This window comes from Amblyomma americanum, chromosome 4 (genome assembly GCF_052857255.1).
Source record: "Amblyomma americanum isolate KBUSLIRL-KWMA chromosome 4, ASM5285725v1, whole genome shotgun sequence".
NCBI lineage: Eukaryota > Metazoa > Arthropoda > Arachnida > Ixodida > Ixodidae > Amblyomma > Amblyomma americanum.
This window is the reverse complement of record NC_135500.1, coordinates 219,446,075-219,473,809: the sequence shown is the minus strand read 5'-3', so window position 1 is coordinate 219,473,809 and position 27,735 is coordinate 219,446,075. Positions and strand designations below refer to the sequence as shown.

The 27,735-nt window shown below is 42.6% G+C and overlaps 1 protein-coding gene across 1 annotated transcript; it reads left to right on the top strand.

The window, feature by feature from the left end:
* Positions 1 to 303: 303 nt before the first annotated feature.
* unc-45 (unc-45 myosin chaperone) lies at positions 304 to 27,359 on the top strand. Its single transcript, XM_077663505.1, has 20 exons — positions 304 to 805; positions 908 to 1,083; positions 1,240 to 1,329; positions 1,408 to 1,578; positions 1,643 to 1,811; positions 1,875 to 2,033; positions 2,120 to 2,297; positions 2,368 to 2,437; positions 2,843 to 2,935; positions 6,930 to 7,064; positions 7,253 to 7,347; positions 7,479 to 7,620; positions 12,325 to 12,465; positions 13,090 to 13,205; positions 15,332 to 15,398; positions 16,487 to 16,600; positions 18,802 to 18,917; positions 20,500 to 20,617; positions 23,267 to 23,413; positions 26,997 to 27,359. The coding sequence occupies exons 1-20, from the start codon at positions 577 to 579 to the stop codon at positions 27,276 to 27,278; spliced, it is 2,808 nt and encodes a 935-aa protein (XP_077519631.1). The 5' UTR covers positions 304 to 576; the 3' UTR covers positions 27,279 to 27,359.
* Positions 27,360 to 27,735: the final 376 nt, after the last annotated feature.

Sequence of the window (27,735 nt, the reverse complement as noted above, 5' to 3'; positions counted from 1 at the left end):
GTTCAGGTGCAGCACCGCCAGCTTTCCCTCTAGTTATAAACTCTGGTACAGTGAACTAGACCGATGGCCTTACTTTCAGGCGCCCGACGCGCCATCAATTCCCCTAGTAGAGATCAGCGGAAAACAAGTGTCATTTCTGAAATGACATGATAAAGGAGTGCATGTAAAACCTCCAACCATTGATTGAATACCTTATTATTATAATCATACAGCCTTTAATTTAATGTATAATTGATACCTCATATGCCTTATATGGCACTAGATTACGAAGTTGCGTGGTTGTCAGTTTACGTAGCTACGGCCTTTCAACGGTCTCTGTAGACCTTCATGAGGTTTCGTTTTCTGAAACCGCAAAATGTAACCGCGTTATCACCGTGTGTGCACTGACAAAGCCCAGAAAAAACTCTTAACATTGAGCTGAAACACCGCGGGTGACGCTTTAGAAAGCTCTAGAAAGCCATCGTAGAGAGTTATTTTTGGCTTCTTCGTGGGAAAGTAACTTGTGCCTTGAGGTTCCAAGAGCGAACTACGCGTGTGCATAGTTGTGCCGTCGTTGGCTGATTGAAAGGAAAAGCAATGACTACAGGAACATCAGAGGAGTGCAGTACGACGAATGATGCGAAGGGTCTAAAACAAGAAGGCAATGATATGTTTAAGGCCGGAGATTTTATTGGTGCTTTGGACAAGTACACAAGGGCATTGTCGCTGGTGGACAGCAATGAGCGGACCGTTTTGTTGAACAACAGAGCTGCGGCTAACCTGAAACTTCACAGATTTGAAGACGCCGTACGTGACGCTTCCGAAGGTAAGCGTTTACGTAAATAAATTAGTAGTAATTGTCCTGGCGTACTACAATGTGTTTAAAACTTTCGATGGCGTTGTAGACACCACCTCTTCGTCTTTGCAGCTTTGGAGCTTAGCCCAGCGGATGCAAAAGCCCTTTATCGACGAAGTCAAGCACTCGAAGCGCTTGGAAAGCTTGACGAAGCATTCAAAGATGCCCGTAAAGTTTTGCACTTGGAACCTAAGAACACAGCAGTTCAGCAGTCCATGCGCCGGCTTAGCCAAAGTCTCGAGCAAATTGCGAGTATTTACGTTTTTTTTTTTTTCATCGCCGCAAATTAGATATCATTTTTTCGTTCTCTTACTCATTTGTTCGTGGTGAACAGGTGTAAATATTATACCCCAGAGTACACGAAAATAGCCAGGTCGAAGTGCCAAAGATTTCTTTTCCCACAGGCAAAAGAAAACGCAAGTACCTCCAACAAAGTCACACAAATGATCGGTGTTATTGAGAACAGCACGGCCTCACTGGACCTGAAGAACCAGGTAAACATATTTCAAAAACAGCTGAGTCTTATTAGCATTTGCAGGCTTTATTGACAGTTGCTTTAAATTTACTTTCAGGCTGCTAACAACCTCATTGTTATAGCTCGTGAGAAAGCTGGTGCAGAGGCTATTTTGGCTGCTGACAGTATTGCAAAGTGTCTGAAAGTTATGGAGTCACTGAAGAATTCTGAATTTTGCCTGTCCTGTATACGAATTTTCAGCGAACTGAGCAAGAAGAAGCCTGGATGGGTATGTAGACTTGATCGTATGTTTGCCGCTGGCAACAAAACTGACACCAGGAACACTGTCGCAGGCATTGAGGGTGTTGAAAGAGTTTGGTCTTCCCGCAATGATTGACCAATTCATCAGCAAGGAGGAACAGTACATCACAGCAGTTCAGTACCTTTTCCAGACTATTATTAATGCCCTCAGTGGCATGGATGCCAAAGAATCAAAAAAGCCAGACCTGCAACTAATGAAAGGTAACTTATTTTTGTTGTTTTGAACTTGTTTGAGATTTTTCAGCATATGGCCTTCTCATGCAGATAATGAAGCACACATTGATGCAATCATGCTTGCACTGGTGAAAAGTTCCTCCAGTCGTGTTATGACAGCTCTGGGCCGTGATGCTATCTTGGAGCTAATCACAAAGAATGTGGACTATGATCACCTGAACTGGGGCATCAAGCTGGTTGATGCTGATGGTAATATGCGGCATGATCTGCTCAACTCATCCTTTACTGACTGTGCATGCTCAATGATGAGGCTTCATGACTGTGATGTGCTTCAGGCCTTAGGGAATTACTGGAAGTTGCAAGTGAGCTTGAGGACATAAAATACGAGAGCAGCATGGACATAACACCAAACACAAGACCAAACTGCTCTGTTGCATTCGAAAGGATCTACTTCTGCATGGACTACGACAAGGCAAAGGAAAAGTACAGGGAGAAAGTGATGGAATATGTTAAGTAAGTACACAGCGTCTCCACATCCTACATTGAGGTGGTTGGTCTGAGTTTTCCAATGTGCATCTTTCAGTGAAAAGTTGCGAGATCCTGAAATTGAAAGCAAGGTTCGTGTTACTGCTGCTATCACAGCATTGCTTCTGGTAAGTTTTTTTTCTGGGTAGACTTGTCTTTGATATCTGTCTATGTTTCTTTATTAACACATGTATGGGCTTATTAGAATTTTAGTCGAACTTAGGCGAAGAAATTTCAAGAAAGAAGAATGCTCTGAGCACAGTTAAACCAAACACAAGCCTTCGTCTCTTCCTGTTGTGTATTTGTGACCTACCTTTTCTTAGCTGCTTTCGCGCACATTGCTATAAGCACAATTCAGTCACTCCACGGACATTATTTAATGATTCAGCTCATCCCGAAAATCTCCTGAAATTGAATGTACATCTTGAAGTGGTGCTTCAGTATTTAAATATCCACAGATAAACTTGATTTGTTCATAGAAAAAAATGAGCTGAGCCTGTTCTCATAAGCAGTACCTCACGCGCTCTCTTCAGGGTCCACTAGATGTTGGCAACAACTGCCTCGCTGCACCGGGTGTTGTGGAAATGATGCTCGCCATGGCAAGTTCAGAAGAAGAATTACAGCAGGTAAAGTTGCAGTCATACTGTTTTATTTGTGATCCACATATATGTAGGGTGATTTGCACAGGTGCTGCCAAAAAGCGCACGTTTTGGCATTTGGAAATTTCTCGCGCATTCTGTACAGAAGATATTTGGAAGGGGGGGGGGGGGGGGGGGGGGGGGGTCATACAGGTGCGCACCAGCAGCATGTGCTGGTATGTGTATAAAAGTACTTCTTAATTTCTGCTAGGTAAGGCGTGACAAGAGTTAAGAGTTTGGTCACTGGAGCATGCTCTGTAATACTATGGCCAGGACTGTACAGGTGCGAGCCTAGCTCCTAAGCCATTGCAATGTACTATGTAGAAGAACTGTGCTATTGTTATGTTTGGTGTGAATACTGGAGCCTGGAAGTTTAAGCATTTACCTATAAATGTCTATAAATGCCCACATTTGGCATTCTGAGATCTACCTGCCCCGTTGGTGATTTTAAATAGATACAGTATAACTTGCCCACCCCCCTCCACTTGGCTTTAGAGGAAGAGATCATTATAGTGAAAAAGTATTGTGAAAGAAGTGGTTCGTGCTTCAACAAGTGACAAGAGCCAAACGAGCAGACAGCTCATTTGCAAATAATCACTGCATTGCATCAAGGTAGTGAAGCTTGCAATGCCAGCTTTGCATGTCGATGCACATACTGTGCAGGTGTAGTATTCAGCATATCAGTGTAGAGCAAAGGTGTGAAGGCAGTTGTCAGGGAAAGAAAAAAATGAAGCCCTGATGAGTTGGACGTGTGCTATGCAAGGAGTGTATGTCTGTATGGCTACACCACCCAAAAGCCTGAGCCTCCATGAGAACTCGTGTTTCAGGTTCACATCACTTACCACATGTGATGCACAAAGCAGAAGCACCAATGTTTGGGCCAGTTGGTATTGATGCATAATAGAAGACTTTTGCAGCATGAACAAGACAGACTAAGATAGTGAACAAGCACGACAGGATGAGCGGAATACAAGTGATTCTTTGTGAACATATGGAACACAACTGATTCCATGTGTTCACAAGCTATCCACCAACCTAAAGAAGATAGCGAGCAGATATAACGGAAATGTGCTCTTCTCTGCTTCTTGCAAGCTATCAAAAATTTGTCCGATGATGGTAAAATTAAAAAGCCTTATATGCATGATTTATTACGAACTCTGTTTCACACGGTGCACAATTAATGTGGTTTACAGTATTCCACTTACCTGCATCAGAGTGTACATAGGGCAAACATGACATTATTTTAATGAAAGAGCTAGGGAGCACCACAATCTGGTGAAGTAGGACAAGTTATCGGGCTAGTTGGTGCTGATCCATTGTTGTTGACAGCGCTTAAAAACACGGACAGGAGACAGAAAACAAGGAAGACTAAGTCACAGGCACTGAACTTCAACTTTATTCAAGAACCACCAAAACACTGCATATATACCCAAAACACAGGCACCAACAAGCAGCGAAAATTTTATGCACTCGTGGCAACAGAAATGATATGACAAGTAGTGGTAAAACAATAAAGGCTAAAAACCAAAGAATAGAACAGGGCAGGATAAAACCAGAACAAGTTGAGACAAAAAATAACTTTTACGAAGTCATTTAAAAAAGAATAACCTCCGACACGTGAATTAGTGATGCGGTTTGACTAAAGGAATTTTCAAGAACTGGTTCGATAACATTGAACCAAAACATACACACAAAGATCAAGCATGGCAAAAATTAGAAAGGCACAGTGGCAAGAAAAAAGCACGCAATGAAAAGAGAATGGTGATTGGCTATGCAAACGAAAATTTAACAACACAGGCTAAGCCAACAACTGACGCAGCTAAACACAGAAGGTGAAGTGTGCTGAATAACTAAGAAGATAAAAATGGGGTAAAAAACACATATGAGCAAGAAAAGTAAAGCAAATAAATAATACGGCTAAAGGTATAAGATGAAGTTGCAGTAAAACCGAGAGAGAAAGATAAAATGTCAATAAATGAAATTCAACAAAAAGTAAGAATGCTAAACGCAAGAAAAAGATCATAATAAAAGCGTTAAAAGGGAGACTGGGGGAAAAGACAAAGAATGTAACTCCTTTGTAAAACCAAGATTAAGTCAAACAGATGCAGAAAGAAAGGCTCTCTTTTTTCGACAGTGAAGCCGAGGGTGCGCTTACACATTCACCCTCGGGCCTCAAAATTTCGGTGACTTCCACTGTTTCCATGCCACCCATTGTTCGAAAAAGCCACTGCGTTAAAAAAGCACCGGAACAAGCTGACACGTGAAATAGTGGAAGCCACCGAGAGTTTGAGGCTCGAGGTTGAATGTGCAAGCGCACCCTCGGTTTCACTGTCGGAAAAAGAGTTAGCCTTTCTTTCTGGATCTGTTTGACTTAATCTTGGTTTTACAAAGGAGTTGCATTTTTTGCTTTTTCTGCCATTCATCCTTTTATTCCTTTTATTATTATCTTTTTCTTGCTTTTAGCCTTCTTACTTTTTGTTGAACTTCATTTATTGATATTTTATCTTTCTCTCTCGGTTTTACCGCACCTCATCCTATACCTTTTGACGTGTTATTTGCTGGCTTCACTTTTCTTGCTCATGCACGTTTTTTTTACCCCGTGTTTACCCTTTCAGTTATTCAGCGCACTTCATCTTCTGTGTTTAGCTGTATTAATTGTTGGCTTCACCTGTGTTGTTAAATTTTCGTTTGCTTACCCGATCACCATTGTATTTTTATTGCGTGTTTTTTCTTGCCACCATTCCTTTTTCATTTTCGCCAAGTTTGATCATTGTTTGTGTGTATGTTCTGGTTCAATGTTATCGGACCAGTTCTTGAGAATTCCTTTATTCAAACTGCACCACTATTTCACTTGTCAGAGGTTTTTTTTTAATGACTTGGTAAAAGTTATTTTTTGTCTCCTCTTGTTCTGGTTTTAAACTGCCTTGTTCTATTCTTTGGTTTTTAGCCTTTGTTGTCTTACCACTACTTGTCATATCATTCCAGTTGCCATGAGTGCATGAAATTTTCGCCGCTTGTTGGCGCCTGTATTTTGCAGTGTTTTGGTGGTTCTTGAATAAAGCTGATGTTCAGTGCCTGTGACGTCGTCTTCCATGTTTTCTGTCTTCTGTCCATGTTTTTAAGCGCTGTCAACAACAATGGATCTGGCCAAGGATGGAAAGAGAGGTCATCTTGCGTTTTGTTGTGATCGCAAATGCAAATCCCCTGTTTAGAAAAACCAAATTTCTTGGGTGCGGAAAAGATCAGGTAGAAAGAGAGGTCATAGAGGCATATCATATTAGGCTAGGAGGCAGTCAGTATGTCAGCACACTGTCATCAGTGCTGCATGATAATGATTAGCATTTTTGGAAACCATATATTGATTTTCACGAGCCGAATTGTAGGACTGTACTTAAGCTGTGGCTTTTTCAATAAAGTATCAGTTGGAAGCGCAGCGCTCGTCCTGTCGTGCTTGTTCACCATCCTAGTCCCCGTCTTGTTCGTGCTGCAAAAATTCTATTATGATTGCGAAAGAGTTCTCCAAAGTATAAAAGAATGCTTGTAGAGAATGGGAGAAGAGTTCTTCAAAATATAAAAGGATGCTTGCAGGGAACGGGAGAAGCTGAAAGTTTGAGAACCTAATGATGTCGTTTGTAATTTATAGCAGAATGTTTCTGAGAGTATGAGCTTTTCATGCTAGACTAATATAGGCAGTGGTGCACTATCCTCTTACAGTAGCAGTGTGAAGAGGTTGACTTTAATAAATTTCAGCTTACTCATACGATTTCAGTTTGTTGTTGAAGGACAGCAGGCATCATTGAAGACACTTATTTTTCGTTTTTAATCACTTATTTTAATTTTTTTAGCCTAAATGCCTGGCTTTAGTGCCTGGATACCTGGGTTCTAGTCGTCAATTACAAGGCTGGGTCCATGGCTTCTTGTTACTTCCTCACGCCCCAAAGCATGCATTCATTCCACTGCAATACACCATTGCACCTTACAGAGAGTCGCTGCTGAGGCCATCATAGCGGCAGCTTCGAAGAAGGATAAATGCACCAGTATCATATCCTCCGGAATGGGCATTCTGAAGAAGCTCTACAAGTCTGAGAACGACAACATAAGAGTCCGTGCACTTGTTGTAAGTGACCCGTCGTGTTCTCATGTGACAACTTATTTTATTTTTCTCTAAAATTGATGGAAAAGAGAACATACTGAGTAATGAGAGATGCATTTTGGGAATTAGAAAAAAAAATTGCATACATCATCATCATGCTCTAATGTGGAAAACAGTGCAGCAAACCTCACTTTACTGGGCCTTCGCAACAGGGCCTCTGCAAGCTAGGCTCCTTTGGTGGCACTGACAGCAGCCTGCGGCCCTTCTCCGATGGCACCACACTGAAGCTCGTAGCTACATGCCGAAAGTGAGCATTATTTTTTTTAAATGAATTGGTGTTGGCCTATAGCCTTTTCAGTGATTTTTTTCCTTTATAAGATGATAGAGCAATTACTCTTAAGTGTTGTGTACCAGACTAAAATTTTGTCTACATTTCAGCTTTCTCATTAACCCAAAGAAAGACAAGAGTCTCAGAAAGTGGGCCGCTGAGGGCCTGGCATACCTTACTCTTGATGCCGAGGTGAAAGAAGACCTCATCGGTGACAAGGACGCAATCCACGCTCTCATCGACTTGGCAAAGGTCTGGTGTTCAGGCCAGCTCTTCAACGCGATTTTACCGAATCCTTGTTGCAAGGCAATGCTCAGTTAGTATTCTGAACACAGAATTTTTTTGGTTTTTGTACTGAGTATAAAAATACCACAAGGCGTGCCTCTTCATCTGCAAAAAGACTTGCTTAATACAAATGCAGTAGTCTCCCTTTAAAATGAACTTGAACGGGCCAGAAAATTTGTTCGTCTTATAAGAAGTTTGGCTGAGCAGAAGTGACTCTAAAGAAGATATTTGAGCATGTTAGGTGTGTCCATATATGTTACATTAAAACAGTGAATATAACCTTACAGGGAGAGGATAATTACAAATAGGGCATTTATTGTACTATGCATGAAGTGAGCTGGAGACTGAGAGGGCATGAAACAAGCTCGTGTTATCCTACTCGAAAATGGCAATGGTCTAGGTGTCTTTTATCACAGTCTCTTTTTTTCTGTCACTCTATCCCACAGCTGCTGCTATATGTGTTTTTTTCTTCTGATTTTTGCTTTCCATCCTGCTCCAAGCTCTTCTGCAGCATATCTGTTACCAACTCCACGAGCAGGCACACCGTGCGCCTTTCCATGCGTTGCAGGCAGTGCGTGCACACACCAATATCTGGCCATATCTGCACTATGATAACGTGTGTTGTAATATCGCATCAGTTGAAAATGCGCCCTGGAGCACCAAGTCAACGAGCATGTGCACTTCACTCATATGCACCTTTTAATCTGTGAGAGGCAGTCGCCTGCCGATCTGGCCATATCAGACCTCTGCGCCAGTGTAGGCACGTGGTGATGGTTTGCCACGTCGACAAGAAAGCCGTTCCCTAAGAAAGTGCGCTTCCACAAGGCACCTTTCTCGCAGTTTTGCGGAAAGCTGCACGGAAGTTATATGTGGGGGTGTGCTTTCTAGCATAGAGCCATTCATATATTGTTTTCTTTCCTTGATAGCACTGCGCGGAGGCACTGTGAATGCCATTGTGCGGGGTCGCTCTGGTTTGCGGTCGCTGCGAAAGTTCATCTTAACCATCATCACCATCATAAGTAGCAGCCTGACTGCGCCCACTGCAGGACAGAGGCCTCTCCCATATCTACTCAATAAATCCCGTGCTGTGCCAGCTGCAGCCACCCTATCCCTGTAAACTTCTTCATCTCTTCCACCCACCTTACTTTCTTTCACCCCCTGCTATGCTTTCCCTCCCCTGGAATCCAGTCTGTTGCCCTTAAGGATCATCGTTTACTTGCCTTCGCATTACATGCCCGTAATCAAAGCACACGCAAAAAAAAAAGGTCACCTTAAGCAGATATATTTTACATTGAGTCTTATGGGAAACTAACCAACTGGTCTAGCATTATTCAGCTTATTAAAGATATCACCTTAACAGATTCTAGAAAAAAACGGCTCTAACACATGCAACCACACAACAGGAGACGAAACACTAGACACTAAACAGTAGCGATGTTTTTTTTCTAGAATCAGGATGTCCCAACTCGCCCAGAAAGAAGTTTTAATAAAGTATCAGATTTAGTCTTAACAGGAGTTTTACTTTATGTTTGAGTTTGAACCTGTGCTTGAGGGGTTATCGGTTTTACTCTTTCGTTTCCATGGGAAAAATGACTGCTTTTGATGGGTCTGAGACATAATTTTTTTTCTGCAAGTTATGTGAGGTGTAAAAAATCAAAATTTATATGAAAATGATCGCAATAGAATGTGCATTCTGAAGACATTTATTTAAAAAAGAAATACTTGGTGTGAATATTGCGAAAAAATTTGTATATAGAAGACAGGACAGCCACCACAGAGAGGTGGCTTAGTGGTTATGGTCCTGGAGTGCCGACCCGAAAGGCGCGGGTTCGATCCTGGCCGCAGCGGTCGCATTTCGATTGGGGTGAAATGCTGGAGGCCCATTAACTATGCAATGTCAGTGCACATTAAAGAACCCCAGGTGGTCGAAATTATCCGCAGCCCTCCACTATGGCAGCTTGAGCTGCTTTGGGACATTAAACCCAATAACAACGTATAGACAAAGCAATATTTCTTGGAGAAAAAAAATATTAAAAACATTCTGGAACATACAAAATGTTTCCGATTTGTTTATAAACTAGCCATCAAAAGTTTGAATTTATAATTTAAAACCCTTTTTAGCTAGAAATTTTTTTCTGACACTACACGAAAAAAGGCAGTTTTCAAAGTCACGCTTGTAGTGAGGCAAAGCCTGCCACCTGACATCCGAGCTGGCGCAGCTTGGCGCTGTGCAGTTCAATATGTCCATTTTATGGCGAGCTGCCTTCGATATATAAAGTAAGAAATGCATGTTTTTTGAAAATATTTAGGCTCAGTTTGAAATAGCCAATAATTCGTAATATTTGAGTTCGTTATAACGAGGTTTGGCTGTAAATTGCTTGAAAATGCTTTACTATGCTTGCTTTTATTTGTGCAAGAAAGTGTTTTGGAAGACGTTTCGGAGAATTTAGGACCATTCTGAAGACATTCGCAGCTTTCACAAACAGCTTTGGGCTATTACAAAGCGTCAATTCAAGGTGGTTGCCCTGATTTTCTATTCGTTTTTGGGTAGAAGGAAATTAACCTTGCCCACATGATGTCGAGACAGTACGGAAATCAGACATATGACCTGAGTGCAATGCGTAAACTGGTCCATGAGCGAAAAACCAGGCAAGAAGCTGAAAATGAAGCCCAAGGGCGGACAGGTGCCCACATTTTGTGCTGAGGTTGTGCAGTTTCTTCGTTGGAATTTGACTCTGACAAAGAAACTGCACAACCTCAGCATGAAACGTGGGCACCTGTTAGCCCGTAGGCGTTATTTTTCACTTGTTTTATGTATTTTTCTCTCATGGAGCCAGTTTACGAATTGCAGTGATGTAATGAATGATATGTCTGGTTTCTGTAGTGTCTTGATATCATGTGAGCAAAATTTACTTCCTCCTGCCCAAAAAAGAATAGACTCCAGGCCCACTGGAAATGGATAGGACAAGTTGTTGGGCTAGTTGGTGGTGATCCATTCTTTTGTTGACAGCGCTTAAAAAATATGGACAGAAGACATAGAAGACGACGTTACAGGCGCTGAACTTCAAATTTATTCAAGAACACCGAAACTGCATATATACCCAAAACACAGGCGCCGACAAGGGGCGAAAATTTTATGCACTCGTGGCAACAGAACTGATATGACAAGTAGTGGTAAAATGACAAGGGCTAAAGACCAAAGAATTGAACAGGGCAGGATAAAACCAGAACAAGATGAGACAAAAAAAAAATATCTTTTACCAAGTCATTTAAAAAAGAAAAACCTCCGACACGTGAAATAGTGGTGCGGTTTGACTAAAGGAATTTGCAAGAACGGGTCCGATAACATTGAACCAAAACATACACACCAACAAAGATCAAACGTGGTGAAAAATGAGAAAGGCGTAGTGCCAAGAAAAAAACAAGCAATGAAAACACAATAGTGATCAGGTACGCAAACGAAAATTTAACAAAACAGATGAAGCCAACAATTAACGCAGCTAAACACAGAAGATGAAGTGTGCTAGATAACTAAAAGGATAAAAAGAAAACTGGGATGAGCAAGAAAAGTGAAACCAATAAAAAACACGGCTAAAAATATAAGATGAGATGCAGTAAAACCGAGAGAGAAATATAAAACACCAAAAAATGAAATTCAACAAAAAGTAAGTCTAAAAGCAAGAAAAAGTAATAAAATCGATAAAAGGGAGATTGGCGAAAAAAGCAGAGAATGCACCTCCTTTGTAAAACCAAGATTAAGTCAAACAGATGCAGAAAGAAAGGCACTCTTTTTTCGATAGTGAAGCCGAGGGTGCGCTTACACATTCACCCTCGTGCCTCAAAATCTCGGTAGCTTCCACTATTTCACGTGTCAGCTTGTTCCGGTGCTTTTTTAACACAGTGGCTTTTTCGAACATTGGGTGGCACGGCTTTTTTTGGGTCACAGTTCCGGCAGTGGACTGGCAGATTCCAGAGTCATATACCTGATAAAATCATTCTTGTGTTCCCTTAGCCTTTCATTGATGCATCGGCCTGTTTGGCCGATGTATACCTTGCGACAAGACAAAGGAATTGAGTAGACGACTCCTTCCGTGCATGCCATTGAGGGATTTCTATTAAAATGTTAAAAACATTCCAGAATGTTTTTAATATTTTTTCTCCAAGGTACATTGTATTGTCAATACAATTTTTTCGAAATTTTCAATTTTCTTGTTTTCCAATTTTTTTTTTGCAATATTCACACAAAGTGCTTGAGTTGAAGTAAGTCTTCTGAAAGCACATTTTATTTTCATCATTTTCACATAATTTTCGCTTTTTTACACCTATCGTATTTTGCAGGAAAAAATGATGTCCCAGGCCTATCAAAAACACTCATTTTTACAATAGCGAAAGAGTTAACTGGAACTTCTGATTATTTAAACTAATGTTCTGGCTCCATCAACATTCAGTGTATTAAAATGGCTCTCCTTAATTTAAACTTTGCATAGTCGAGAGTTGACTGTGTAAGCCTGGCTTCATTCAGTTGTCATGTATTGAGGGAGCTTCTCGCTCTTGGTTTTTTTTTTTTGCTAGCAGTGATATCTTGCAAACTCCAAAGACTTGTCATGCAGAAAAAAAAAAGCATGTGAGAGAGCATTATGTTAAACTTAGTGCCACCTCACTTTTCTGCAGACTGAGCAAAAGTCTGTTCTCTATGGTGTGCTGACAACATTGGTCAACCTCACAAACAGCTATGAGAAGCAGGAAATTATACCAGAACTCAAGGAACTTGCAAAGTTTGCTAAGCAGCATGTGCCAGAGGAGCATATTTTGGTAAGTTTTTTTGCTGTTCTTCATTGCAGAGTACTGTAGTGAAACAAACCTAGAACAAATTCAGGACCAAAAGTGTAATTGATTGAAATAAGGGTCATGATTTTGCTGTGTTTTGTTTTCCTTTTGTTTCCCTCAGTTGTAGTTTTGACTGGCTTCCTATGACACCATTATCAGTTCAGTTGCCTAATTGGCATGGTAATGATTTCAAGGAATCATTACTGTTCCGATTAGGCAACAAAGAAGAAAACCAGTTTGTCTTATAGCCAGAAGTGGATGTAATCATGGAGTGTTTTACAGTGGGCAGTCCAGCACGTACCTTTGGGTACCAAGAACAGAAGCCTAAAGGCGCTTAATATTCAATGCCATACCTTTATGTATCTCAGTAATATATTTCTATCTTGCAAACTTTTAATTTTCCGCCTTTCCTTGGTTCCTTGCTTTTGTTACACATTGCTGTTAAAAACCTGTGCAACACTGCCTCGAAGTTCTGCTTGCTTTAAACAGAGTCTTATTTGAGATCGATTCCACCCTTGGACTTTCAGGTTGCAGTGCATGTCATGATGGCTGGTTTATTAATGTGATTCAAGTATTTGTCATTTCTGTGTCCCATTGTTTGACTTGCAGGATTCCAAAGAGCATGTTGATAAACGCACTAAAATTCTTGCCGAGACTGGCGTTACAGTGGCACTTGTGGCATTGTCGTCAACAGAAAGCAAAAACAGCCGAGAGATGATTTCCAGGTACTGTCGGTGGTCTTTTAATTTCTTTGCAGGTGTGCAATGCTTTGTTCACCTTTCATGTTTTAGCTATTGCTTTAAGTCTCTTTTTTTTTGTTCTGCTATTTATAATATAAGCTTAGGCACTAGGCACTATTCAGTCGTTGCTTTGAAATTACTAAATAAATTTTGCTATAAACAATGCAGTGGGCTCAGTACGTGGTCCAGCGCCTATGTCAAGAGTTAGCTGGTTGATACATTCTAAAGATGCGCTTTCGTATCAAGAAATAGGCTGAAAATTTATGGCCTCCTCCAAAACTGTGGCATAGCCTCCAGTATACTTTCATGCCTGCCCAGCAACACTATGAATAGACAACATGCGAAGCAATTGGCGCACTGCGAGAGGCAGGTTTGCTAAGTACACTCAGGAGGGCAGCTGGCCACTTGCCATACATTTCTGTGCTGTTGTCTTATTGTGAATTTATTTCTTTGGTGTTTGTGTTGTGATATAAGCAACGTCCATTGCTGTTGCACTGACGCAAACTTCAAGGTGTGTACAGGAACAGTGTCCTTCTAGTTGGGTGTTCTAACACTTGCTGTAGCAACGTGTCTACTACTTCCCAGTTCGGCCGGGAACACAACAAAGTTTGGTCACATTTTACTTTGATATGTTGCTTTTACGCCCTTTAATACGATAGCGTTAAGGGCCCCGTATTGCAGAAAACACTGCTTCGTTGGCTGAGAGCGAAAACTCCACGAAAAATCTCCCAAAAAGCTACCTAGGTGGCAGGTTGTGAGCAGATTGTGAGCTCACAGATTGTGCTCACAATCACTGGATTGTGAGCAGACTGGCTATTAAATTAATGATTGCTCCTCCCAAGCAACCTTGCTTGCACAAGCCCCACCGGGGGCAGCACCTGCCATCGCAGAGCAGTAGTGAATTGCTTATTCGCTGCACCACGGTGCCAGGAGAGGTGTGGGGACTCCCAGGGATCTATGAATGCAAGGCAGAGAATGACCAATTCCACATAGTATATGGGCATTAACTCTATCTTGTCATACCCTTGATCCGAAGCTTTAGTGCCCCCTCCAGTTTTTACTTTTGTGATGTCAAAAAATATTCGAAAGGCGATAAAACGGAGCAACATTTATGCCTCCCACTCACGTGTGGCCTATTTTACTAAGCATCGAACCGAACTTCCAGTGGTCTTGTTTCGAATCCTGGTACGATACGCACTCCAAACGTTACCGGAAGAACTAGAAATTTGCTCTTGCACTACCTACCACTTGTCTGGGAAAGCAACCGCCAATGCAAGTGAGCTGGGTATATAGCATGCAGGTCTAATTTTCGTTTACGGGACTGATTTGTATATGAACTGATTACACATAGAGCTTCATGAATCATGAAAACGGTGGGTGCTGGCGCAAGGTGTGTAAAACCCGTGGTTGGGAGAAGTAGCGAGATACTAGAGGTACGCATCGCTACTGTGTTGGGCACCTTTGAAGTGCTTGTAGCAAGATGGAAAGCAATAATCAGAAAAAAACGCACTCAAATAGCAGCCGCTGTGGAATACAGTAAGAAAGACGGTGAAAAAGGAAAAATACACCATTACCATTTTCAAGCAGGGCTATGTGAGAGCTTGTTTTATGCCCTCTCAGTCTTCAGTTCACTTCATGCATAGTACAATAAATGCTCTATTCGCCAATATTTTCTTGCTGAAAGACCTCCTGACCTCTTTGTCTTCATGTAACACATATTGGCACACACCTAGAATGCTCACATATCTTTCTCAGTGGCATTTTTTGTTACGACAAACTTCTTATGATACGAGTAAATTTTCTGGTCCTTTCAAGTTTGCCTTAAAGGAAGTTTGCTGTATTGAGAAATTGTAGTCTGACATATGAAAAACTAGGTGCAGTCAGCAGTTTGCGTTCCAGAAATTGGGTGTCGTGGCCCTTTTAAACAATGCAGTGCAGGTGCGTTCATTGCCTTTTGCAACTGTAGTTTGAGCACCTTCTGTGAAAACTGCTTGGGTCAGAAGTGAACAGCTTGAGACAGGTTAAACATGGAGCAATAGAGAAGAGAGACAAAACAAAATTTGTCATACCTGTCATGCTTGTCAAAATTGGCATGTCTGTCTTTTCTTCAGGGTATTCAATGCTATTTGTGAGCATCAGGAACTTCGTGGCTACGTTGTTCAGCAAGGCGGTGCAAAGGTGAGATGTACAAAGGGGCGGTTTATCTGTGGGGTATATGGCGTGAAAGGTGAAAATTTTAGCATATTTGCCATGCTTATTAAGCCTTACCAATAGGACTCTGAAATTTGGGTTACAGTAAGATTCCGTGCAAGAGGCCCCCCTACCCCCCCACCCCCACAAGTCGAAATTACTGGCAAAGTGGTGGGGGAATTGGTGTGCTCTATCCTGGAACGGCACCGAAATTCAGGATGGTAACGACAAAATTTTCCTGCCAGAAAAAGAACTCGCAGTGCTCACAGATTTCAAATTTTATTTATCTCTAGGAACATGACCTATATTGGTCCAAAGATTTGTTACTTACCTTTCATCAAAGTTTGGCTTTCCCCTACTTTGCTGCTGCAAATTGTCAAAATTATTGTCCAGTCAAACTTGAAGTGTTGAGACCTTTGTGCATTTTTTTTTCGTTTCCTTGATGCCACTATATGACCTAGATTTTCTTTGCCACTGTGTAGGTATTTAGAAGAACTTCCATGGGCAACATGGTGTATAGTACTTTAGACAGGAAACAATAGCGCCTACAAAGATGAACACAGTGGAAGAATGACGCAGGACAAGCGCTTATCCTGTGTCATTCTTCCTTTCTTGTCTCAAGTGCTGTGTAGGTATGCATAGCCACCTGGCACTGCGAAAACAAAGCGACAAATGGCACGTAGCGACCAGGCTTATCGAAGCAGAATTGGACTAGATTGGATTCTTGAACTGGATGTGGCAGGCCAGTGTTGCGTGGACGTGATGCGTGATAAGGGCGTGGAAAGAGGGGGGGGGGCCTTTGCTGTAACGGCACGGAATGTGAAGTTAGCAGTGAAGTTGGAGGGGGGCTTTCACACAGGTAGGGATGCTTGATCGGAATTTTATGCTAATCTCTCCGCCTCTTCTGCAGCTCTTGTGAGTACCAATAATTGAAATTTTGGGTTGTAAATATCATTTTCATATAACTGGCTTAAAATGCTTGGCAAGTGTTGTAAAAAATTGCTTCATCATATGGCTGGACTGGCTGCATAATGAATTTTGTGTGGAGGGCAGAATACATGCTACATTTTACACAGGCCCTGCTCAAGCTCGCTCTGGACAACACAGCAAATGGGAAAACCATAGCAGCACAGGCCCTGGCGAGACTTGGGATCACCATCAATCCTGAAGTTGCGTTTCCTGGACAAAGGGTGAGCAAGCATGTGCTTTGTGACTCTGGTGCTGCAGCCTGAAATTTTCTTGGTTTGCCGTATTATTCAGGGTCGGCCCGAGCATGAAAATTGCACTCTTGTCTTGATGTTAGCAGCAGGATCAATCTTTGAAAAATTACAGCGCGGAAAACGGGGACTTCAAGGGTAGAAAATACAGGACAAGTGCTGTCCTGTGTTTTCTACCTTTGAAGTCCCCGTTTTCCGTGCTGTAATTTTTCAAATATGTATCACCAACTCGCCCGCCTTGCTATCGTATCTGCTTTCGGTGTACGATTTACTGCTCGGACCAGCAGAGCATTTTTTAAAAAGTTCACAGTTTTGCACAGTGGTTATTGTTGAAAATGTCTGCTGCGACATGTTTTGTGCTGCTTTTATATTGCCATTATTCTGATTTTCTCTTTTACCGAATCTCATGATGAATGCCATCATAGCAGATATTAGGTTTGGTTTACGGGGTTTAACATCCCAAAGTGACACAGGCTATGGGGAACGCCGTAGTGGAGGGCTGCGGATAATTTTGATCACCTAGGGTTCTTTAACAAGCACTGATATTGCACAGTACATGGGCCTTCAGCATTTCGCCTTCATCGAAATGCCACGGTTGGGATCAAACTCTCGTCTTTTGGATCAGCAGCCGAGCACCATAACCACTGCGCCACCGTGGCAGCTCGCAGATATTAGTAGAAGCATTGCAAGGCAAACAACAGTGAAGGCAGTGTTTGCAGTGTTAATTTTTAGCTTTCAGTGTCTTTGTAACACTTCCTTATGTGTTTCATACCTTGTGTTGCTTTTCCAATTGTCTGTTACGAATCAGCAATTATACTCAAGTACAACCGAAGCCTGCAGTGAAGCTCCGCCTACATTTAGGACTGCCTCACAGAATTCCTCCGCGGCAAAAAAGTGATATGTTGTTAAACCTTTTCTTGCTACCTTAACAACAAGGTAACTACCAGCCAAAATTATAAGCTCAAGAGTGTTGATTCCTCGAGCTTGTTTTTAATATAGTCAGACATTAAAAATTTGATTTAGCTTACTGTTGTGATTCGTCAACGATGTAATGTAGGACGCCATGGACCACAGTGCAATGTTACCAAGTGCTGTTTTTTTTAAGTTGTATTCTACTATAGTCCAATACTCAGAAATCTGTTCACAAGAATTTTGAAGATGTCCACACCTGTTATTTTTCTTTGTAGCATATTCTTTGGCCATGTCAGCATCCTCATTCCTGAAGGTGATGATTTTGACACTATACACAGTGGCCGCTTTATTCTTGAGTTTACTTTCTGTGTGTGAACACCCCACTTCCTCCAATTCTCACACCAGGGGGTTAGTAATATTGCACAGGTTTGCGGCAGATATCAAACAGGTCCATTAACTAGGTGCAGACAGCATCGTGTATGTTGTCTTCCTCATGTGATGCTGTATACTATACCTACACTGCCCGTTCCTCTTAGCATTCGTCAACTCCCAATAGCTCAATAATTAAAGCAGTGGTCTGTGAAGTGATCTGACAGACTTGGCTCAGAAGAAAAATTTCTTTGTTCGTTTAGATGACAAACTGCTTTCACAGTGATGTTTGCTTGCGAATTTGGTGCTGTCTCAAAATTGCCATCAATAACACGTCTCATGCCTGAAAAGTGCAAACTACCAACTTTTGCTGTTTTTTGTTTTGAGTATTTAAGTAGGTGATGACAAATAACTGGATCTAATTGCATGTGCACTCCCACTGGTCAAGGTTGCATGTGCAGCTGGCATCTTCAGTGAACGGAACGCAGTTCTAACAGTGCATTGAAGTGTGGCCTTGTGGAATTTATAAGGCATACCGCACTTTGAAAAACATTTCAGTTCCTCATTTATGTGCTAACATACTAAGGCCTCCAAATTTCTGATACCCAGGACATCACCATAATTAAATTAGATCATGGAAGCATATGTCTGATTTACTTGTGATGCGACTGGTTTCCAACCCACAGAGCTTGCTGCTGAGCTTTGTGTTGGGAACCTATGGCACCCTTGGAAGCGCAGAGCTCTGTAGGGGCATGGACGAGGTGTGCCCTGCTACATGGCTTGACAGCAAATTTTGTGGGCTGACAAAGATAAAGATGAATCTTCTCTTATCAAGTCAGCATTGCACTGTGGCAGCGGTTTCTAAATTTTGATGTGTCATGCTTGCTTTACAGGCTGTGGAAGTGATCCGGCCTCTTATGTCCTTACTGCATCCAGATTGCTCAGCTTTGCAGAACTTTGAATCTCTGATGGCACTCACAAACCTTGCAACGGTCAGTGAGAGTGTCAGGTGAGCCCACATAACATATTTGCTGATTATCTTGTGACTGGCTACAGAAAAGAAGCTGGCACTCTTTTGCTGGCATTTGACAACAGCTGCACTCCTGTCCACTGTATCTTGCGTTCAAACTCCCAGGTTACTGACCGAGTTTGCATCCTTGTGCTTGATTGCCTGTCAGTGTTGTCACCTTATTTTGTGGTGTTGGGCAAAGGTGGTGGACTGTCGAAATGAGTTCCCGGTTTTAGACTTGACACTTAAAGGGAAGTGTTGTATGCGATAGCGTAGAACCCTCCTTGAAGCAAAAAAATTGAGGGAACATTAAAGCTCGGCCTTAAGGGTATGGCGTGATAGCATTAATGGGTTAATGACCGTATGTGTGGAATTGGTCATTCTCGACTTTACATTCATATATCTCTGGGAATCCTGATACCACTCCTGGTGCAGTAGTGCAACGATGAGGCACTGTCCTGCAATGGCAGGTGCTGCCACCAGTGGGGCTTGCGTGACCCACGTTGCTCTTTCCGAGCAACCTCTTGTGATCAGTCGTTAATTAAACTGCCACCTGCAATGGTGGTCAGCTTGTTCACAGACTGGTGGGCACATTGTGATGACGCCACAAGGTCATGTGGCCTAGATGGCCCACCTAGGTTGCTTCTCCGGAGATGTTTCACTCACAACATCGCCGCTACCGGATTTTTTGCAGAGCGGGAGCCTTAACACTATCGCATTAAAAAGCCGGCGGCGACCTTCCGGCATTGTCCAGAAAAATCCTGATTGGCTGGCAGGCAGTGATGTCACCAGACCAGGTTTGTCTCTGTGAAGCGTCCACCTGCCCGCCATGGCAGGTGGTGTACAGCAACAGCTTGGGAAGAGCAGCTGGGTCTTGCAAAGCTCCACACTAGTCACTTTTCGCGAAGGCATCAACAGCTTTGAACGCTAACGCATTGCTTACGCATAAGAGAATTATAGGTGCCCCTGTGTTAGGTCACCCTAGCATGAGTTCCTCTCTAGGCTGTTTGATCAATTAAATAATCTATTAAGCTGAAGATAAACCATTTGGTCGGTTTTGGATGCAAACTTCATTTTTATGTCATGGGCTTCAAAGTATTCTGAATGGCTGTAACCACTAGTTTTCATATATGCATATTACATGATGGATTTGTCACCAAACATTTTTTTTTCTTCCTGGAAGCACATCCACAAAGCAATTTACTGCTTGTGGTTGAATTGGAAAGTGCTTTCTTTTGCACAATGCAGCTATGCATTTACTGTCTGAACTAGAAAGCTCTTGTGTTCACAAAAAGCGCGTAAGAAAGTGTACTGGTTGGCTGAGCGTTGTGAGGAGGAAAAGGGTGTTATGAGGAGAGCAAAGGTGCATGCATTCCTCCAGTGGTCTCATCAAGCAATCTTGAACACGGCTACATTTTTTTTTTTTTTTGCTAGGTCTTAATGAACTGAATGCTTAGAACCCAGTCTTAATATGGCCACAACAAACAATTGCATTAAAGTGCAACGATGCAAAGCTGCTAACTTCTGCTATGACATGTATGAGATGGCTTCTTGTTACCCTGCACATGATCTGATCCCAAAGGGCCCGCATGATCAAGGATGGAGGCATCACCACAATAGAGAACTACTGCTATGAGGACCACGTCATGCTGAAGCGTGCCGGCATCCAGTGCATCCTAAATCTGGTACAAAGCGAAGAGGCAAGTCACCCATCATGTTGAACACATTACTTGCCATGTGTAGTGGATTTTGTTAGTTTGAAGTCACTTAATTCAAACTTCTAGTCTGATTCTTAGGTCCCATCAACATTTAAGTGTTATCAAAAAGGCTTCCCTCAGTTTGAGCTCTGTATAATTGGAACAAATTTTTGATGCCCTTTGAGTTCAGACTGTCGAGAGTTGACTGTATTGTATAAGCATAGCATGATGAGACATCAATCCATTGCAACATTGTTGGTTGGATGACAGTTATTTATACTATAAGGTGCCTCAGTTACTTTAGCCAAAGGTTAAAAAGGTGATGAGGAAAGATAGGTAGAGGAAACTACAGCCATGTTGTTGACCATTGTGTGTAGTTACTCAGAGCATTTTTGTATCTTGAATTGAATAAATAAATAAATTTAAAAGGATTGCACGAGCACGCTTTAAGCATAAACACCAGATTAACTATCAAACACGATCACGCAGAATTTTAATTTCAAGCTTTGCAAAACATGGACTTTCACTACGGTAGGTGAAGCTGTCACTCATTCTCCATCTCATAAGTAACCATTTCGTTCAATTTCAGTACTGTCTCGAACCTTTAGACCAATATAAATGCATTCACTAAAGTTTATGCATGCAGGAATCTATGAGAAGAAAAAATTGTGGCCCATATAGCTTACTTGGCCAAAGGCGAAGTATGCTGCTAGCATGTTGCGTTGCGTTCAGCTTTTTGTTTGAGCTACGTTTTGAAGGTCTGGCTTCAAAGTTTGGCAAAATCGATGATTTAGTTGTAGCATGCTATAAAATTTTGGGACCGCACCTTAAGAGAACATTATGTTTGCAGTGTGTTCTGGATCCATCGTGCATGGATGGAAGTTGGTGAAGACGACAACATGCAATGCACAGCACGAGTGTGTGGCAGTTAAATTCGAGGGGTGATCGGTTGCGGCGATAGCATAGCGCTCCCGTGCAGTGGTCGGCGAAGCTGAGGTTTTTACACCGCCGTGGGTTTGAAGCCCAGTTGTGGCCATATTCGTTTTTATTTCTGCAGGTCTAGCTGGCTGCTGACAAACAGCATTTTTTTGAGATTGGAAGCCTTAGTGCTAGACGACTAAAAACGTTTCTGGTGAAAATTTTGGTGTCAAAGTGTACAGCTTGCCAAAAAACATCTAATTCATCAGCTTTAATTTTGATGTATGCAGTAGATGAGCTCTTTTTTTTTTTTGTTGAAAAGCAAGAACACAAATTATGAAAAATTGTAGAGTTTTAACCTAGTTAAACCGAGCAGACGTATGAAAGCATGTGTTTAGTCTGATTGGCTCATGGTTTTGCTTTGCTAGGTCGTCCGCACGTCTGGCAACGATATTAGACTCAGGTTAAGATGATCTTATCTGCTCGCGCCTTATATGGAAGTTGATGAAGACAATGATGTGCAATGTACAGTACGACAGTGTGTTGCAGTTTAACAGGAGGAGTGACCCGCTGCGGCGATAGCATAGTGCTCTCGTGCAGAGGCCAGCGAAGTTGATCCGTTCGCGCTGCAGTGGGTACGAATCATCGCGGCAATGCTTATTTTATTTATTTATTTATTCAAGGTCAAGGCTTCAGTGAAGGCCCGGCTTTTGCAGCTTTGGTTGGGAAGTAGAGCTCTCGCTCTAAAAATCCCATGTGACCATGCGCTTGCATGCCGCGACAGTGGGGCTCTCAGATGCGGAGTTTGTGAATGTAGCAACATTCTGTGGTGCTGCAAAAGTGATGGGCCAGAAACTGTCAAATGGTTGCTGGCAGCAAAACTGAAAGTAATATCTGTGATCTGGCTGCGAGTGCGGAAAAAAACACCGTGAGCACCAGTTCCCGGCAGTTGTACGCAGGCCGAAACACTAGGTTGGGTTCTAAGTTGGCGGACAGCGTTTCGTGTCGGGAACCTCGCATGTGGTGCCTTCGCATCCCAGTGCAGCGGTTAGCTTCTGAAATTGGTGCTTTTTCTCCATCCTGACAAACTAAACGCCCAACTGATGACTAGGAATGCAGTTTTGTTGCGGCCTGTGTATAGCCCCGAGGAACCGGTGTGCCTGCTGCTTTCCGCACTGAATGCGGCCCGGTCACAGGTGCGAGTACTACTTTGAGTTTTGCTACCAGCCCGGCTTCGTTGTTTTCACCTTGTAACATTCGCGGCAACATTGACTGCTATACAAGCGCATTGTCACATGGGATTTTATCATATTTTGCATGCTTTCAACTCCGAAAAAAAACTCAATAGCATATATCAAAATAAAAACTGATGAATTAGATGTTTTTTGGCATTCTCTTCAATTTGGCATGGAAAAGTTTTTCAGAAAGTAATAGCTAAAAGTTTTTTTTTTCAAGTAATTTCAATTATTCAATTGAAGAAAATACTGTGTAACTACAATGTGGTTGAGGTTGCCTCGTTATATTGTAATCTTTGGCTAAAGCTAGCTGGGACACCTGGAATAGGGCACAAAATGTTCCTAAAGATGATGCGTGCCATTAGTTGAAAGGAGCAGAAATAACATAAAGCAGTATTGTGATGACTGGTGAAAAGCTTAGAGACATGAAAGAAGCGATTGTGATGAGCTGAGTAGGTTGCTTAGGATCTGCAGATTCTTATAATGACATGTTCATTAGGTTGTCAAAGTGTACGAGAAGGGTGATCGAGTGAAGTACTTGACACTGTGCCTTGAGGACGATGACTATGACACAGCCCTGGCTGCTGCTGGAGCATTGGCCATGCTTACGTCTGTCAGCACTGAAGCCTGTCGCAAAGTTGTTGAGGTAAGTCAGCAGAATTACTGCTGCACTTCAGTGCCACATTAGGACTAAGTTGAAGGGGTGCCGAAATCTTTTTAAGATAAGCCTTTCTTGGCTCATGAGCGGCGTGGACGGAAGTTTGTGGACAGAAGTTGGCTGCACGAACTGTCAGTCATAAGTTGTGTGGTAAAATAAAACAAATGATTAAGCAACAGTTCATAAGCAATGTCATCTTCATCATCATCATCAGCCTTACTACGCCCACTGCAGGGCAAAGGCCTCTCCAATAGCCCTGTCCTTTGCCAGCTGCGCCCGCCCTATGCCTGCAAACTTCCTAATCTCATCCGCCCACCTAACCTTCTGCCGCCCTCTGCTGCGCTTGCCTTCTCATGGAATCCACTCCGTTACCCTTAAAGACCAGCGGTTATCTTGCCTTCGCATTACGTGCCCCGCCCAAGCCCATTTCTTCCTCTTGATTTCGACTAGGATGTCATTAGCCCGCGTTTGTTCCCTCACCCACTCAGCCCGCTTCTGGGTCTCTTAACGTTACACCTATCATTTTTCTTTCCATGGCTCGCTGCGTTGTCCTTAACTTAAGCTGAACTCTTTTCGTTAGCCTCCATGTTTCTGCCCCGTAGGTGAGTACCGGTAAGATACAGCTGTTGTGCACTATATATGTATATGTAATGAGCATATATGTATGTATGTATATGTAACGAACGCATATCAACGTATGTGCAATGAAATAAAAAAAAACAAAAATGGGAAATTATATAAATAAAAAGACACAAAATGATAAAAAAATTAAAAAGGGAGGAGAAAAAGGAAAATGGCTTTTGCATTTCTGCTCTTAAGTAGACAAGTACAATCGTTTAATTTTTGTTGTAGACATTGTGCTATGCCATCACGCTACCTTGACTATAAATAATTGTGTACGAGGGGGCCTGTACTTGGAACGGATAAACCAGTGTAAATGTAGTAACTTAGTTACCATGTGAATGACTAAATTCTAATCCCTTAAATGTACACACATACCATTATTACCAGGTTCTAATGCACACCTTTTTCACAAAAATTGATCCTCAGAATGAAATGTGCCTTACATTTGGGTGCAAAACAAAAGCTGTACTTAGCTGCTGCGGTGGCTCAGTGGTTATTGTGCTCAGCTGCTGACCCGAAAGACATGCCAAGTGACAGGCTCAAGCGTGCTACATCAGAGGATGAAGTGGCAGCATGTTTGGTCAAGGTGTGGGGCACTATCCTGTCTGACACGGTTCAGCTAGATTTCAAGGGGTTTGGCAATTTAAATGCAAACAACGGTGAGGTGGGTGACGTGTTGTGGTGCGTGGACGGTGAAAAAGAACTGTATGAGAGATGAGCACTAAGGCTCAGGCAGAAATTATTGCCACTTCAGACATCTACACAGATTTTCTATTTTCAAGAGCATCAAAATCAGGTGCAAGTCAAAATCAAAGGCGCATTAGAATTGTGTAATTAGTACGTTACTTTACTAAACGTACAGTGTGGCTGCCATTCTACTCTTCAACCTTGGGCATCATTCGCACATTATGGAAGAGCAAAGTGATAGTCGGGGGGACTAGATTTTAGTGCCGTTCTTTGAAGGGGGTTGAACCACTGCTCTTCAGAGCTGCTGCTCGTACATTTCCACAACCTCCCCTCTTTGTTCGGCACTGCTAGTTTGCTGGAAATTAATGGGCCAATCTAGGTCTAGCACTTGCAGCATGCGTGGTGGTTGGCTAATCATATTGCCACGTTACTAACCACTCTTGTGGTGCTGTCAAGTGGTCGATTCGTATTATCTGGCACTTGGCTAGCCTTGGTCATGCTAGGGGCCAGCGGTTTTTTGTCTTTCTTCTTTCACGCTCCCAGCTGCCTTGTGCATCCCAGCACCTCTTAGTAAACCTTCCCTGTGTACATCAACCGTCTGTCAGTGACATATTTGGTGGAGCCACTGGGTAGTTAGTGTCCCATGTACGCTGACTTCAAAGACACCCTCGAAACCGATTCTCAATGCATGGACCCGACACTCATTCACAAGGTGAGCTGCTGCCTGCGAGGCTTACAACCAGAGTTTGGCTGAATGACAGCACCACTTAAGGGCCATGACTCCCATTACGGGCAGCTGGACAACTCATTATTCCAGAAACATCCCGCCATTTGTCCTTCATGTACTTCGGTCGCCGCCATCGCTCCACAGTAACAGTTTCGAGGACATTGAAGACTGGATTCACACTGCAGTACTCGGCCAGGATGTGGTTCGAGAATCACTAGGCTTCTTTCACCAACGGGGAAACTTTTCGCTGAAAGTTGTTAGGGATGTTCTGTACCTATGAGAGAAAGGAGAAGGCTGAAATTGCTCTGCACTCAAGATTGCAGCAGCCGAATGAGAGCGTTGCCATGTTCATCAAGTACATGATGCAACTCTTCAGTTGGGCCAACCCTGCTATGCCCGAGGCCAAGATGGTATGCCACTTAATGCATGGAGCGCTCTTGGCAGGAACAGGTTGCGCAGTACGGCCATCAGGCTAGTGTAGCAGCCGCTAACTACTGCCCACTGCATCGTGTGTGAATGACTTGAGAAAAGCCGCCTCGAAGCTCCACAGGCAAATGTCGCTGCCGCAGCACATGTGGACTGAGGTGAAATCTGGCGAATGATGCAGTCATCACCAGTTCCATAGCCAGAGCAGTGCATCACAAAATCCTGTGCCAGTGACCTGAGCCTTTCATCCCTTGCTCCTGCCATACTTGCATACTTCTGCCAAACTTGCATTGTGTCTCTCACAGACTAAAGGACTTAGCAAGTAGGTATAGTGTTGATGTAATTCTTTCAGCCCCTATGAAGCTCAAGCTGACTTGCCCAGCAATACAAAGTAAGAAAAGTTAGGAAAGGGAAGGGTGCGATGTCGCGCACAGCTGCTTCAACAAGCTATTGCAAGAAAATAGAAATAATTTAGAGAATGGTGACTTGAAATTGCGAAGTAATGAAGAAGAGAAAGAAAAAGTGCACTGCATTGTCATGTTGTGCACGGATACTGTACGCCCGCAAGGACTAGTCCACACGGGAAATGGTTGAAGCTTAGAGCCTTTCACATCGCGAAGTAGCAGCAAAACTGCTTTAGCAAACTATCAATCTGTCTGTCTGATAGAGATTGCATTTTTAGGCCATTGTTGAGTGTTACATACATCTGTGTGTGGTTTTTTGTGCTTTTATGCTTTTTCACCCTATATGATTAAGTGCAGGTTTTGCAAATAAAGCCTTAGTTGTGAGTCAGCGCCGTCCTGTGTTTGCCTTTCTTTATGTCTGTCCTCTTTTGCACTGTCCAGTCAGCATGAACCTTTACCTGAGCATTCTGCTATTAGGTAACTGTGTGACATCACACACTGGCCTCTGCGCTAGCTTTTTGGGAAGCACTGTGATTCTATACTAGATAGTGTTTGTATATGTCAGGTTTGTTCATTATGCAAGGTAAAATTTGAAGTATAAGAGCATATTCTTGCTGTTTAACACCACCAGGTGATCATTCTAAGTTCTGTCTGGCCATAGAGACAGGCCTGCATGCTTGCTACATGAGAAGGCAATGCGCAGGTCCAGGACTGGACTGACATATTTGGCGGCCTGGCTGCTCACAAGGACGAAGGCCTCCAGCACCGCGGGCTCTGCATCCTGAGTAACCTTGTGCACTCCACGAGGGAGGTGGCCGAGAAACTTGTGGACAGCAAAATCCTGGAAGTTCTTCTTGCTGTCACCCAAATAGAAGGGGCAGCAAGCAGTGAAAAAGTTCACAAATTAGCACGTGATACGCTCAAGAAAGCCGAGGAGTGGAAACTGATCGAGAAGTCTGAACAACCTTCTAGTGATGTCCAGTAGTTAGTAGCTGGCAAGCCAACTTCGAAAGCGAAACCTGCAATGAATGTTGCCAAACAAGAAAATAAATTTGCTTATCCTTTAGTCTGGTTTTTTCGTGGCAGTCATCCACAGTGGAGCAGTATCCAACAAAAGCAGTGATGTTTCATGCCGCAATAAAAAAATTCCTGTTTTGGGCACCTTTTAGAAAATCTCAGCATTTCTCCTGTGTTATTCCATAGGATTTTGTTTTATTAATCATTACTTGTTCACAAAAATTAGTAAAGCCCAAAGTACAGGAATTTTCCAAGTACTATTATTGAGCCATCTTGCAATATCTTTAGCCAAACAACTTCTTTAGGCCCAGTTTCAGGCTTAAAATGCCCTGCAAAAAAGAAAACTCCCAACTGCTCTTCACATTTCACCAACACATTTGAAGTCCCTGTGATTGAAAATTTCTCGCAGTGGGATCAAAGTCTGG

Excerpts from the sequence above, each read along its gene's own strand:
- unc-45 (XM_077663505.1), top strand. The coding sequence starts at position 577 with ATGACTACAGGAACATCAGAGGAGTGCAGTACGACGAATGATGCGAAG. Across the intron at positions 7,348-7,478 it reads CTCGTAGCTACATGCCGAAA|CTTTCTCATTAACCCAAAGA; the intron begins GTGAGCATTATT and ends TCTACATTTCAG. Across the intron at positions 23,414-26,996 it reads CCTGTCGCAAAGTTGTTGAG|GTCCAGGACTGGACTGACAT; the intron begins GTAAGTCAGCAG and ends GGCAATGCGCAG.